The 13,127-nt window shown below is 39.6% G+C and overlaps 1 protein-coding gene across 3 annotated transcripts in view; it reads left to right on the forward strand.

Moving 5' to 3' along the window:
• Positions 1 to 10,096, forward strand: part of dock11 (dedicator of cytokinesis 11) — an 84,706-nt gene extending 74,610 nt beyond the window's left edge. For 2 of the 3 annotated variants that reach the window (XM_055058432.1, XM_055058433.1), the window contains 5 exons: positions 370 to 580; positions 1,800 to 1,990; positions 2,113 to 2,213; positions 2,306 to 2,444; positions 7,832 to 10,096. In XM_055058432.1, coding sequence (XP_054914407.1) covers positions 370 to 580; positions 1,800 to 1,990; positions 2,113 to 2,213; positions 2,306 to 2,444; positions 7,832 to 7,921 — 732 coding nt within the window. In that variant the 3' untranslated portion in view covers positions 7,922 to 10,096. Of the gene's footprint in view, positions 1 to 369; positions 581 to 1,799; positions 1,991 to 2,112; positions 2,214 to 2,305; positions 2,445 to 5,093; positions 5,110 to 7,831 lie in introns of all 3 variants that reach the window. The other variant, XM_055058434.1, reaches the window with a different exon arrangement.
• Positions 10,097 to 13,127: the final 3,031 nt, after the last annotated feature.

Raw genomic sequence — 13,127 nt, forward strand, 5'->3', positions numbered from 1 at the left:
CTTTAATTGGAGAGCTCCAGTCGGAGCTGTAACACAGTCTGGAATGTAAATAATGTGTTTGGCTGTGCAGCCTCACTGCTGTGTTGACTTAGAAAATATCATTAGTCCAAGATAATGCTGGGAAATGTTCTTTGTCCAGCATGATGAGTTATTATAGAATCTCAGCTGACAGATTGATTTGATATCTGACTGCTTTCAGAGGTACCAGTGAGGATTACATGTGATGTTTAAGCCAAATGATTCAACTTTTTACACTAATTCCTTTATTCTGGTAGGAAAGTTGCTTTTGGATGTCGTTGTCTCCCTCTCTCAGCGGCTCTTTGATTCCTTCCACATCTGTTCTTTTCTCAAACCTTCCTGCTGTTTCAGGTGAACTCCAAGGAGCTGGACTCCAGGTTCGCCTATGTCCAGGTGACATTCGTCAAGCCCTACTTCGATGAGAAGGAGGCGCCGGAGAAGAAGACGGACTTCGAGAAGTGCCATAACATAAGAAACTTTGTGTTCGAGACGCCGTACACGCTGTCGGGGAAGAAACACGGTGGCGTGGAGGAGCAGTGCAAGAGGAGGACCATCCTCACAAGTACATAAGGAACACACACACACACGCTGCATGAAAGCGTGAACTTTTTCATATTTTTTGAAGCTGCAACTAAAAAGAAGATAAATGATCTTCAGTTTTTAGAGGTGCAAATCTGAAAAATATGACATAGAAAGAGCAAAAGCTAGATTTGATGTACCTTATTTTCCGGACTATAAGCCGCTACTTTTCCCCCACACTTCAAACCGTGTGGCTTGTAGCCCAGTGTGGCTTTTCTGTGGATTTTTCTTCAACTGCCAGGGTGATCTTCAGTAGGAAGTGAATCATTAGAGATCAAAATTGGAAATCAAAGAAGGAAGCGCTAATTTTCACTTAGAACAAACACATGCTGACAGCAGGCACAACGAAGAAATTTCTTCAAACTTCATCATGGAAACCATACAAAGAAGTTCCTTTTAATTTGAGGACTATCAATCAGATCTATAGCCGCTGCAGTATGTTTGACGTGAACAAATTCGTGGTTCGGCTTTGGCTGCGTCCTTAATTGCAGATTTAATGTGAAAAGTCGAGAGCAGCAGATACCAGTGGCTTGTAGCCCGGTGCGCTTACACATGTACGTTTCCGTTTCTTTTCTTTTTTTTAAACATTGTAAAATGCGCCATATAGTCAGGTGCGCTCTATTGTCTGGTAAATACAATATATTAAAATCTTGTTGTCTCATATGATATTTGTGAAAAATGTATTTATATAAATAGTAAAAAAGAAGCTCAGCAAGATTTCTAGATGATAGCTCTGTATTGTCTTCCTTCCTCTTCGTCATTATGTTGATGTGTCACATAAACTAATATACATCAGTTTTTTATTGAAACAAAAGGTGAGAATGGTGCAGTCAGGCTGCTGTTTGTTTTTCTTTCAGTCCAGAAGTCACCATCAGATCGACATTAATTACGCATTTGTTTTCATTGCTGTTGGGATGATAAAGAAAAAACAACAGCAACAGCGAAAGTTGGACGACTCGTCACGTTCATAATGCTTTGACCCATGGGGTGTGTGAAGTGGAACATTAGCGTGAGCAGCTGGTAGCTGGGTTCTCTGGTCATTGTCTCTGTTTCCTAACACTGACATGCCTTCTGTTTACTCCCTGAAGCCTCCGATACCAACAAACAAAATGACGCTTATGTTGTTTTTATTTTTTTTTGCTCGTTCTGCCACATTTGCATGCATGACTCACCCGGGCTTCGCGTGCGCTCTCGTTCCCCAGCCGCCAACACCTTCCCATACGTCAAAAAACGCATCGAGGTGAAGGGGGAGAGGCAGGTGGAGCTGAAGCCCGTGGACGTGGCCATCGACGAGATGAGGGCACGCACGGCCGAGCTGACCAAACTCTGCTCCAGCCAGGAAGTGGACATGATCCAGCTGCAGCTCAAGCTGCAGGGCTGCGTCTCAGTGCAGGTACTGGTGCCTCACAGCCCCAGGCCCAGGGCCCCACACCGTACCCTGTCCTGTGTTCAACTTGTGCACATAAAGAGGCTGTTCAGAGATCAGTGACAGAGAAGAGTTGTGTTCTGCTGCAGGTGAATGCAGGCCCCATGGCGTACGCACGGGCCTTCCTGGACGACAGCAAGTCCAACTCATCCGGCAGTAAGAAAGTCAAAGAGCTAAAGGAGGTTTTCAGGTAAACATCTGCCAAAAGAGATGAATCAAATAGGCTTCAGATGAATCTTTATTTTGTTAAAGTTTACGTTTTGCTTTTTTCTTTGTCTGCAGGCGTTTTGTAGAGGCATGCAGCATGGCGCTAGACATCAACGAGCGAATCATTAAGGAGGACCAGTTTGAGTATCATGAGGGCCTGAAGTCCAACTTTAAGGACATGGTGAAGGAGCTGTCTGACATCATCCATGAACAGGTAACCTGGAAGCTAGCTGAGAAATGGGGCCACACTTTATTGATATCTGAAAGTAAGAAGCTCTTGTTTGTAGAAGCTGTTAGTCACACAGGTTTTGTCAGAAGATGTTTTGTGAAATTTTAGGCAGGATCGGGGGTGATCGGTGATAAATAATGACAACACATTGTTCTGCTAGAATAAATGTGTTCTTTTATTCTGCCACAGATTACAGCAAATTCATTCACACAACAAACAATAAGTGATGCTTAAATTCTTTCAATTTGCTCTTACCGTGACACAGTGAACTAGAGAGCCGACAGTCCGGGCAGAGCTAGAGCATCACGTAATTGGGCGTCCGTATGTAACCCACAGCAGACTCTACCGAACAATGGGACTTTTCTGCCCTTATACTCATTACCAAAACAACCTCGAATGAAAGAAGGAAATGGCCGTTTCCAATCTCCCAGTAACAAGTTCCACTCATCCTCCTGTTGTCCATGACTGGACCCCCGTTGTCCATGGGCTCCAGAGGTGACGAACATGAGCTCAGCGTGTGATCAATTAGCATACAGTAACCAGTTTCTTTAAAATGTGTTGAAACATACAATTTATCAAATAACCTAGAAAATTCTTATATCAGAGGAACAAAGGGATTCTTTAATATTTCTGCCTTATCTGGATTCTTTGAATCTTGATAAGTTTGTAAAATACGGACACAACTTAACAAGTTGAGAATTTGTAACAAGTTGAGAATTTGTAATTATTAAGCATTCACATTTTTGACCAAAAAAAAGGTGGAATGAACAAATAAAATAGAGATGTCTGTGTACAGGGTGTCCGCACTTTCTTAAAAAGTATTAAGTACATTAATCACAGATCTTACGTTTTGTTAACAGGACTAATTCATCTAATTTTATTTTCATATGTAGCTTGTTTTTTTGGGGGTTATTTTGTGCAACTTTTCTGTCAAGCAAAGGTTTGAAGGTTTGAGTCACGTGGAGAGGCTATGGGTATGTCCCTGCTAGCAAGCTAGCTAGAAAGTAAAATGGAGCTAGGAGAACAGAAGTACTGTGTTACTTTTAAAGAATCTAATTAATGAAGGGATTGTGGGGTCATTTTCTTTTAGTTTTGTGACAACACAAAATTTTTAATCCACATTCCTTAGTTTCCTCATTTCCTCAGACATTTAGTTGTCATCTGAAAATGTTTGGTTGATTAGGAAAGTAAGCAGTGACGGTAGCACCAGTCACAACCGGTCCACTCAGATCTTTTCTGTTTTCTGAATAAAAGCTGATGCAACTCCAGACGGATCTGACCAGATCCTCTGGAAACACGATCCATACCTGCTGCTAACGGTGCCAAACAAATGTTCTGGAACTGGAGGAAGAGATATCTGGGGGAAAAAAACATCTCAGTGGACGAAGCCACGCCACAAACAGACATGCAAAGTCACAGTTAGCACCTCCGACTGCCTGCTGAGGCGTTTGACAAGCCGAGCTCTGCCTAATTACACGCCGAGAAATGGAATCAGATAATTGTGTGTAAATTGAGAGACGTCTCCACTTCAACTCATGTAGAAAACACCAATTCCAAACTCACATCTTTGCATTGTCCCACTCACAAACACAAGGTAACCCATATGGGTTTGTACTGCTGATGGCAACGGTGGAGAGGAAACACTCCCCTTTAATAAAGAAGGGGAGTGACAGAGAAAGAGGAAGCTCAAACAATTTATTTTATCCATCATAACCCCACTGATCTTACCTATTTCAACATCTCTCTTCCTGATTTTCTATGCGTACAACCAGGCCCAGATTCAAAGAGGAATGGCAAAAGCAAATGAGGTGTATGAGCAGTGATGATGTCGTCCAGGACAAGTCATTCTTTGAACATTCTTGAATGATATGAATTATTATGACATTTCATTTTCTTTGTGATAAATACAGCAATTTTACTAGCGCAACTTCCGCTTCAGCTTGTGGTAAGCTGCAAGCAAAAGTTCTACGGAAGTTCTAATAAATACTGGTTTTCTTCCATGAACCTCAGTTTTTGGAATGATAAGCTAACAGTAGCATTGATCAGATTTTCTACCTGAGCTGTGGATGTCTGCAGCTCCTCCCATGTGTCAGATTATCAGTTTATGAACTAACCCTAACCCTCCCTGACTGAATATAAATGACTTCCTCAGTTTTAAAATTTTTAGCTGTAAAAAAACGAAACAAAAAAAATGAAAAGTTGAAAAGAATGTATTATTTTTTATGGATGACTTTTACTATGATGTGGAACTGAATGAAGCAAACTGGTAACACGATAAAACATCTAGTCAGCTAGTCGGGGCGTTCGCTCCGGCTGCTCATAATCAGAATCCAGATGACTCATAAGGACCCGCAACGGGAATCTGTGGTTCATCCAGGAATTATTGAAAACTGAATTTCCTCTTGACTGCTTCCTGGAAACAAATGATGCACTTCATCATATCAGATGGCTCGCACAATGTCTTTTTTTGTGCTTAAAATCCCGGCGAGTCGGATTCCACTAATGACAAGCGAGGATGTAATGAGGTTAAAGCTGAGATTGTGAGTTTGTGTACGTTTTCGGTTGGGTCCAGTGTGTGTGATTTACTTCCTACTAACTAGTTTTCTTTCTTCTCTTCACCGTGCTGGCCTTTAGCTTTAAGGAAAAGCAGGTAATGGCTGTTTTGACAATTTCATCCTTTCATTCAGACACCAACTATAATTTTGCACCCCTTTTTATTCCCATTCATCTAGTTGAAATAAAGATGCGTTACCATTTACAAGGCAGACACATCACCTTAAATAGGCAGTATCAAGTAAAATCTACTTTTTTGAGCTTCATATTACATTATCTTACTCCCTTAATATCAACATAAACATACCTTCTTTCATGCATGTTTGAGAAATCCTTGTATCTCCCATGGCAACCATTCAGTTGTGACTCCTTCAGACTAGCCAGCAGCAATTAGCAAAAGCTGAAACTAAATCTCCAGGGATTAGATTACAAAGTCAGAATTCTTTTTAGTCATAATTGACTTATGTATCATTTTTATAACAGCTGAAGGTAACATAATTACTCGATTGTGCTCTAAAATGGCACCATATGCTTGGAAAACACATCATACTGCCCCTTTAAATGATAGTCTTTGAGCAGAGGGTGGTAGAGCTCAGCTGTTTTAGTTCAGCTCATCCACGTGGAAAGATCTTCACCTGGCACAGATAGATAGAAAGTTGTTTTGGAATACTTAAATTCCACTTTGCTTCCTTCTGCGCCGAGCCAGTCAGACCGCTTGCTTCGATAAACGAAAGGAGCGGATCGCGGTCCGACAGCAAAAAACAAAAACAAACAAAATAAGAGATGCAAAATGAGATGCCTTTAATCAAGTCACCATCAAATTTGCTCTCCGGGTTTTGGGTTTGAATATTTCCATACTCACAAATCCCCATGGCATTGCTGTGTGGTGTTCATTTATTTGTTTGAAAAGCCTGGCTGCAGCTTTACATTCTGGAGCAAAGCAGGCTGCCTGTAAACATGACACCTGGACGGCTGCCATCAATGGCTTCCCTGTGCCTCTAGTCACGCAACCGTACCAGCACAACCAGTCTCCTCGGGTTGCTGCTCACTCCTCACACGACAGGCTAAATTGTTGATCTGCAGCAGACATGCAGATTTAGCGCTCCATTCTGCTTTTCTACCTTCTCACACATTGATATCAGTACATTTTATAAAAAATTTTTTTGTCTTTCTAATACATTTGCACTGCAAAAATATCAAATCTTACCCAGTTTCTTTTGGCCTAGTTTCTAGTGCGAGTATCTAAGCACACTTGGAATAAGACAAAACTAACTTTAAACACGACTGTTCAGCAAGATAAAGGAGATGTTTTTACATCACAAATTTTTTAATTTTGATGAAAAAGTACTAGTTGTATTAGCAATATTATTTCACTTATAGAAAGACTTTTTTTCCCCCCCAAGTTATAAGTGAGAAATAGGAACTAGTACTTTTAGTACTTTCACTAGTTCTTTGCACAATAAGCTGAGTTCATTATTCAGAGTTTATTATTAGTTCACACGTTTGCCACCTAAGGAAACCCATATTGCATGATGCATATTGCATCAACTCACTGGAGGAGAACAAAGAGACAGGAGACAACCGTCTGCATCCGGTCGTTAGCCGAGCATGCATGGAGTGACAGTGGAGAGAAAAAACTCCCCTCTAACAGGACAAAACCTCCAGCAGAACCAGAACATGGCACAGTACAATCAGCCATCTGCAACAACCAACTGGAGGGTTGAGAAGACAGAGCAAAATGAACAAGAAACAGATAAGCTGATGATATTTTTGATGTTCATGAAAGTAAAAAGTTAATAGCGGGATGATTAGTTGACGGCAGCATTATGTCAACCAGGAAGGAATGTAGTGGCAGGCCAGATGTAGCTCTTATGAAGGAAAAAAATGAGAGAAAATATGAAGTAAACAATTGAAATAATGCCAAATAATACCATCTGGAGAGAAGTAGGACAAGAAAGTGAGGAAAAACGGTCAGTTTGTCCTCCTGCAGCATCAGCCTACAGCAGCATAACTATAAGTCAGCATACCAGATCCAAGAGGACAAAGCTCTCCAACTCCTCAAGGCTGATTCTGGAACAGATTCATCAGGGTAATGTTAAAGCTTCAGCCCTGATAGAAATGTATAAACTCTGCTTCAAAGTCCAGAAAACCAGCCAATTTAAATGAGCTCAAACAATTCAGATCAGATTATTCCGTTATCCTACCAGGATTTTGCCAGCAGTTTGTTGATGGCTACAAAAAGCAGAAGTCATGCCAACACATATGTAAATACCACTGCTCAAAAAAATAAAGGGAACACTCAAATAACACATCCTAGATCTGAATGAATGAAATAAATATGAAAATAATATCCACCTGTTGTCTATTCCATTTGCACAACAGCAGGTGATATTGATGGTCAATCAGTGTTGCTTTCTAAGTAGACAGATTGATTTCACAGAAGTTTGATTTACTTGGAGTTATATTGTGTTGTTTGAGTGTTCCCTTTATTTTTTTGAGCAGTATATATATATATATATATATATATATATATATATATATATATATATATATATATATATATATATATATAATGCGTAGAGGGATTCCACCCAGGAAAAAGATCAAATGCATCGTTAAAGACCCCAAAACGCTCTGACAGCGAAGCCAATCAGTGGATCAGGATCAAACATCAGCGATCCCATGTCTCCCCTCATCCTGGCCTGTGGTTACCCAAGACCCACTGTAGTGCATCCCATCTAATCCTCCTATGCAGCTCTACGTGTGTGTGTGAGAGAGAGATATTCCTTTTAATTGTGTGTTTCCTCTTCACCCATCAGATCTACCAGGAGGACATGATGCGGTCACTGCTGCAGAACTCCCTCCATGTTTTCCGTGCCATCAGCGGGACGTCCACAGACATGAGCTGACCTCAAACACTTGGCCCCCTCCCCCAACTCCCCTCTGTGTTCTCACAGCCCGTCCCGCCCCACTCTGTCCCGCTCCTTCAAACACAATGTTTACCCTTCAACATTTCCCTTAAGGATGTAAACTGGGCGATAACGGGAACAGCTGCTTGCCAAGAAGCCCCCGGCCCCTCGTGTCTCTCTGCCTGACGTGCAAAGGAATCTATGGGGCAAAAAAATAAAAAATAAAAATAAAAAATAAAACCTAGCATGGTGCAGGGGCTGGATGTTCACATCACAATAAGCAGTATTTCTCAGAATGTATTAAAAAATCGCTGGGGTTCAATATGTGCATGTCAGATAAAGCTGATTCCAGACTGTGATGCTCTTCTCCTGCCTCATGGAAGGGGCTGTGGCCCCGAGGATCTATGCAGAACCCCGCTCTCTGTCCCACCGTCAACGTTTCCGACAGGAGAACACTTCTTTTTTTAAAGCTGCGTTTATTTTAGCCGCACTTCACCGTTTCCTGTTTTCACCCTCTTTTATTTGTATCACGGCAAGTTGATAAAATACAAACGGCTCCATTGTGACGGGCTGTAAAAGCGAAAGCATCAGGATGTGATGCAAAGTGTTTGGGATTTTATTTTATTTTGTTCAAATGCGACAGCGCGTTTCAGCCACGTTAGGAAAAAAAAAAAAGACGCGATAGGTCACGCTGCCGGTCAGAAAGGTGCCTTGTGTTTCTACACAGGATGCGTTTGACTCCTGATAAATGCTCACAAGTCCAGGACTTCTTCCAACTTTGTATGCCTAGATGCTGAATTCTTTGGTCTAGACTATGACTGGGTCATTCTAACACACAAATACATTTAAATCTGATCTATTCTGCCGTGTGATGACGGTACCTTCCACATGTCTCCTGTGCCCCCAGACAATCCAGTCCCTTGCACTGGGTTTTACTTAGGGAGTATCAGGCTGATGAGAATAATTTATCTTCCCCCTAACAGATATGTTCTACTTTGTGAATCCTGATGAAACACATGACCAAATGTGTGAAATTTAAAAATGTGTTTGTAGTATACCAGGGGTGCACCAATTGCATTTTCTGGCCGATCACCAATCTTTAAAAGCCTGACCTGCCTATTCCATTTTTAGCTCAAGCTGATTTTTTTTGTCTTAAAAGTTGCTAAATGTATTGATAAAGCTAATCCAGAGACAATGGAGCGACTGTTGTTAGCCGCACACATGCAGATGAGACATGGTGGGCTGTTTGTATCAACCAATCACAGACCACCTGAAATTAAGGAAATGGGGCCAATTTATCTGTTCACCCCTGCTGTATAGAATTCATTGGAAAAGGAACAAACTTCAACTTCTTGCCAGGGGGTATTTGCTGTGTAGCAATGCTGATGAAAACATTTTTGATTCTTTTTAATTAAGACTAAGCTGTAAGGATTTTTTTAAAGCAAGGCACTAAGTAGTGACTAATAAAAGATACCAGAGCTTTAATTCTTTAAACATTCTCTCCCTTTGAAATCAGGACTGGACATAGAAATTAAAGCTGTATCATAATATTTACTTGTTAAAGAGCTCCTCTCATCTACGTTTAGATCTGGTGCCTTCACACTCTGCCTTCTGGAAGAAACAGAAAACCTCCTCTAACTCGACTAATAGACGCCATTGCGGGTCGGTTATTCCAAGTATTTCACAAGTGCTACACTGAAATGAGCAAATAGATGATTAATATTTAAGATGATGTGTACATAAACTGTTGACATGATGTAAATTCAATTCTGTATCCATGTATGTTTGTATGTATGTATGATATTTTGTAGCTGAGTGCAAAATCAGTCTTAGCAGAGACTTTTGTTCTTATCTTTTTAGTTTCATTGCATTATCTCCAAAAGGTGCAGCTGCTTGATAAATTTACTTTGGAAAGCTTTTTTCCCAATAAAACCTGAAAATACTGATAATGCAGATTTATGTCTATTTACGATTTTTGAAGCAATAGTGGCCTATTATTTCAGTAGTACCTACACAAAGACAGGGGGAAGAATTACAGGTACAAAGGAAAAAAAATTATATGTCGTGAAAGAGTTCAATTTTTTGCCACTTATTTCAGATGGTTGATTATTATATAGAAATGTAAAGACTTTATTTCTTGTCATTTAGATGATAATAAAAATCAAAATGATGTGATGAACTTCTATGATATGGTGATGCACACACCACCATATGTCTAGGTAAAGTTTGTTTCATGATTAACAAAATATTTGTATTTTCATAATATATTCTGCATTCCATTGTCCATCCTTTCCCATGCTCTTGTTTTGATGGAGTTGGTAAGCACTAGGTGACCACATTTTGATTTCCAAAACCTTGGCCCAGTCCTGAAACAATCAACATCAGAATTAGCCACTACGATCATTTTTTAACATATTTGTATCAGTCCCTTTAGTAAAACTGGTCTGATATCAGTGACTGATAATTATTTCCATCTTATTGGCGTTTATGTATTTCAGGAGGGGCTTGGCCAAGACATATGATATTGGTAATTACTACCACAACAGCAGTATTAATATCAGATAGCAATATCAGATCAAGTTTTTATGTCTGTGTATCCCTAATGCTTGCTCTAGTGTTGCTTGAAAAATGAACAAGTAGCAATAATAGCTTGCTTTTATTTTTTGTCTTATTTTTCTCAACCTGGACAAAAAAGGTTGAAAAATATATGAAATAATGAATATTATTTCATATATTCATTGAATATATGAAACTATATTCATAATAAAAATAGAAAGTAGCGGTTTCATAAAGACTTTAAAAAATATTGTAATCTTTATTAAGATTACAAAAGCATTAAGGAGGCCTCTACCATATTAAAATAATGTTTGTGGTTGAACTTTAGGTTCCCAGAAGAAAAAGAAAAACCATGACAAGCACTGTCAGAACGCCACAAATGTATAAGGTACACCTGTGCACTAATCATGATGTCAGATCAGCATCTTGATGTGGCACACCTATGAGGTGGGATGGATTATCTCAGCAAAGCAGAAGTGCTCACTATCAAACATTTAGACAGATTTGTGGACAAACTTTGAAAGAAATGGTAATATTGTTTATCTGGAATGAATTTTAGATGTTTGAGTCCATCTCATGAAAAATGGGAGCAAAAACAAAAGTGTTGCGTTTATATTTTTGTTGAGTGTATATGATGCTCTCATGACAGTCTTAGTCACAACCCGTCAAATGAAATGTTTCCTTAATTCCTGATGATCCGGTGTTGACCTGACTTGGTAGATGTGATCAAAATTACTCACATTGTTAATAACTGCCTTTGACATTTACTGGTCGTTGCATAATAGCCACGGCAAACGTATTGCTGCACAATCCACCACCAAAAAACTGAAGCCACTGCACTTCTGCTTTCAGGCAGATTTCTGTGTAAGGCATAGATAAATATTTGTTTATACTAAAATCCCCTGATTTCTGGTTCTGTTGTCATCTGTTGATATTTAAACCCTTCTGATTAACTTTCTTGTTTGTTCCCATGCAGACACAATCCTGTGTGTCTGCATGGGGACATTTAACTGTGATTTCTGAAATGTTCAAACAGAACAAAAATAATTGAAGCTTCAAATGCAATGTATCTGATGAAGGAATGTGGCGAGGTAGGTTTGCTGCCTTGTCTTGTGAGACAGGCGTACTGTTTTCTCTGAGCTGATCCTACAGATCGTCGCTCTTCTTGACTCGGTTGCGAGTCCATCACAAATTTTTGAGTTATCTTTGACACTGTCCTCACATTTGCCAAGCGGGTCAGTGCAGTAATCTGGTCTAGCTTTTATCATTTGAGGTAGATCAACAAAATGAATCCATATCTTTCTCAAACTGTCCTTGAACGTTTCATTCATGCTTTCATCACCACTAGCCTGGACTCCTGCAACTCCTTTTACAGTGGAATCAGGTAGAAACTCCTAACTGGGAAAAGATAGTGTGAGCACATCAACCTGTTAAACTCTCTACCATGGTGACTTTTGCTTTTTAAACCATTAAATACTCTGGCACCGCCTGAGTCCTGAGTCCTTCTGGAGACATAGAGAATTAGGCCACTTATACTTCTGTCCTTTTTTTTTAAAGTCTCTGTCGTTCTGTTTCTATTTCTTTTGTTTCACTATTTTGCCCCTTGTTTTTTTTTTTTTTTTTTGTCTGTGAAGCTCTTTGGTCACTTCATTGTGTGCATTAGTGCAACATACATAAAAATTGAAGAGAGATTGAAGAATTACATCGTGCTTGGTTAAAAACGACCAATGAGAGGCAGGAGGAGGAGCTTAGCGCTGTCAATCATGCACGACTGCTTCGCTAAACCGTAATCAACATCCACAACAACTCTTTGAAGAAACTTGGATGATGTGAGTTACAACACTTTACTGCCCTTTGTGGATTAATAAAGTATTTTTGAATTGATTTGAATCATTTGAAAATGAATCTGTTCACATTAATGAATTCTGAGCAATAAATATAATAATAAACCTAAAATTGGTAGGAATGCTAATTACCAGTGTGTTCCAACTTGTGGTCTGTGTGGCAAAGTCAGCCCAAGGGTGACGGCCTAAGCTACCAAAATCCAAAAACTTGACTTGTTGGTCACCCTAAATGTTGTTGATCTTTGCTTAAGGTGTTTTATCAATATCTATTTACTTAGATTCGTAGGGGGGATATCTTTGAGTTCAGCAGTAGAGTTGATTGTGTGATTTTCAAAAAAAGAAAAGTGGATAGACATTTGATTACCCATTCCATTGTCTCTTTTCTTCCCTCACATGGTTTCCTTGCTTGTGTGCAATTTTTCCCACTGTTTTCTTCATACCAGGTCCTTCTTTTTTTATTTCTTCCTCTTGTTCTGTCCTTCCTTTTGACCTCCCTGTTATAACACCTTCCTGCTCTTTTTTTTGTTTTGTTTTTTCTCCTTCCTTCTTCTCTTTCTGCCATTTTTGATTTGCCTAGTTCATAATTTACTGACCCACTTGTTTATCATAACTCAGTCTACAGTAAAGTGTGGTGAAAGTCATTTAGTTCTAACTACACATTATGCTCTGGAATCAATCTGGGACAGAACTGACTCTTAAATAAATTTAGAGCAACATTCTGCCGCTTGAAAAATAAATTCCATACGTTGCAATATGTTTTTATATTTCTGGCCTTTCTCTGCTCATGTGTTTTGTTTTCACATTAA

The sequence above is a fragment of the Poeciliopsis prolifica genome, unplaced genomic scaffold (genome assembly GCF_027474105.1).
Source record: "Poeciliopsis prolifica strain line A6 unplaced genomic scaffold, Auburn_PproV2 SCAFFOLD051, whole genome shotgun sequence".
Taxonomy (NCBI): domain Eukaryota; kingdom Metazoa; phylum Chordata; class Actinopteri; order Cyprinodontiformes; family Poeciliidae; genus Poeciliopsis; species Poeciliopsis prolifica.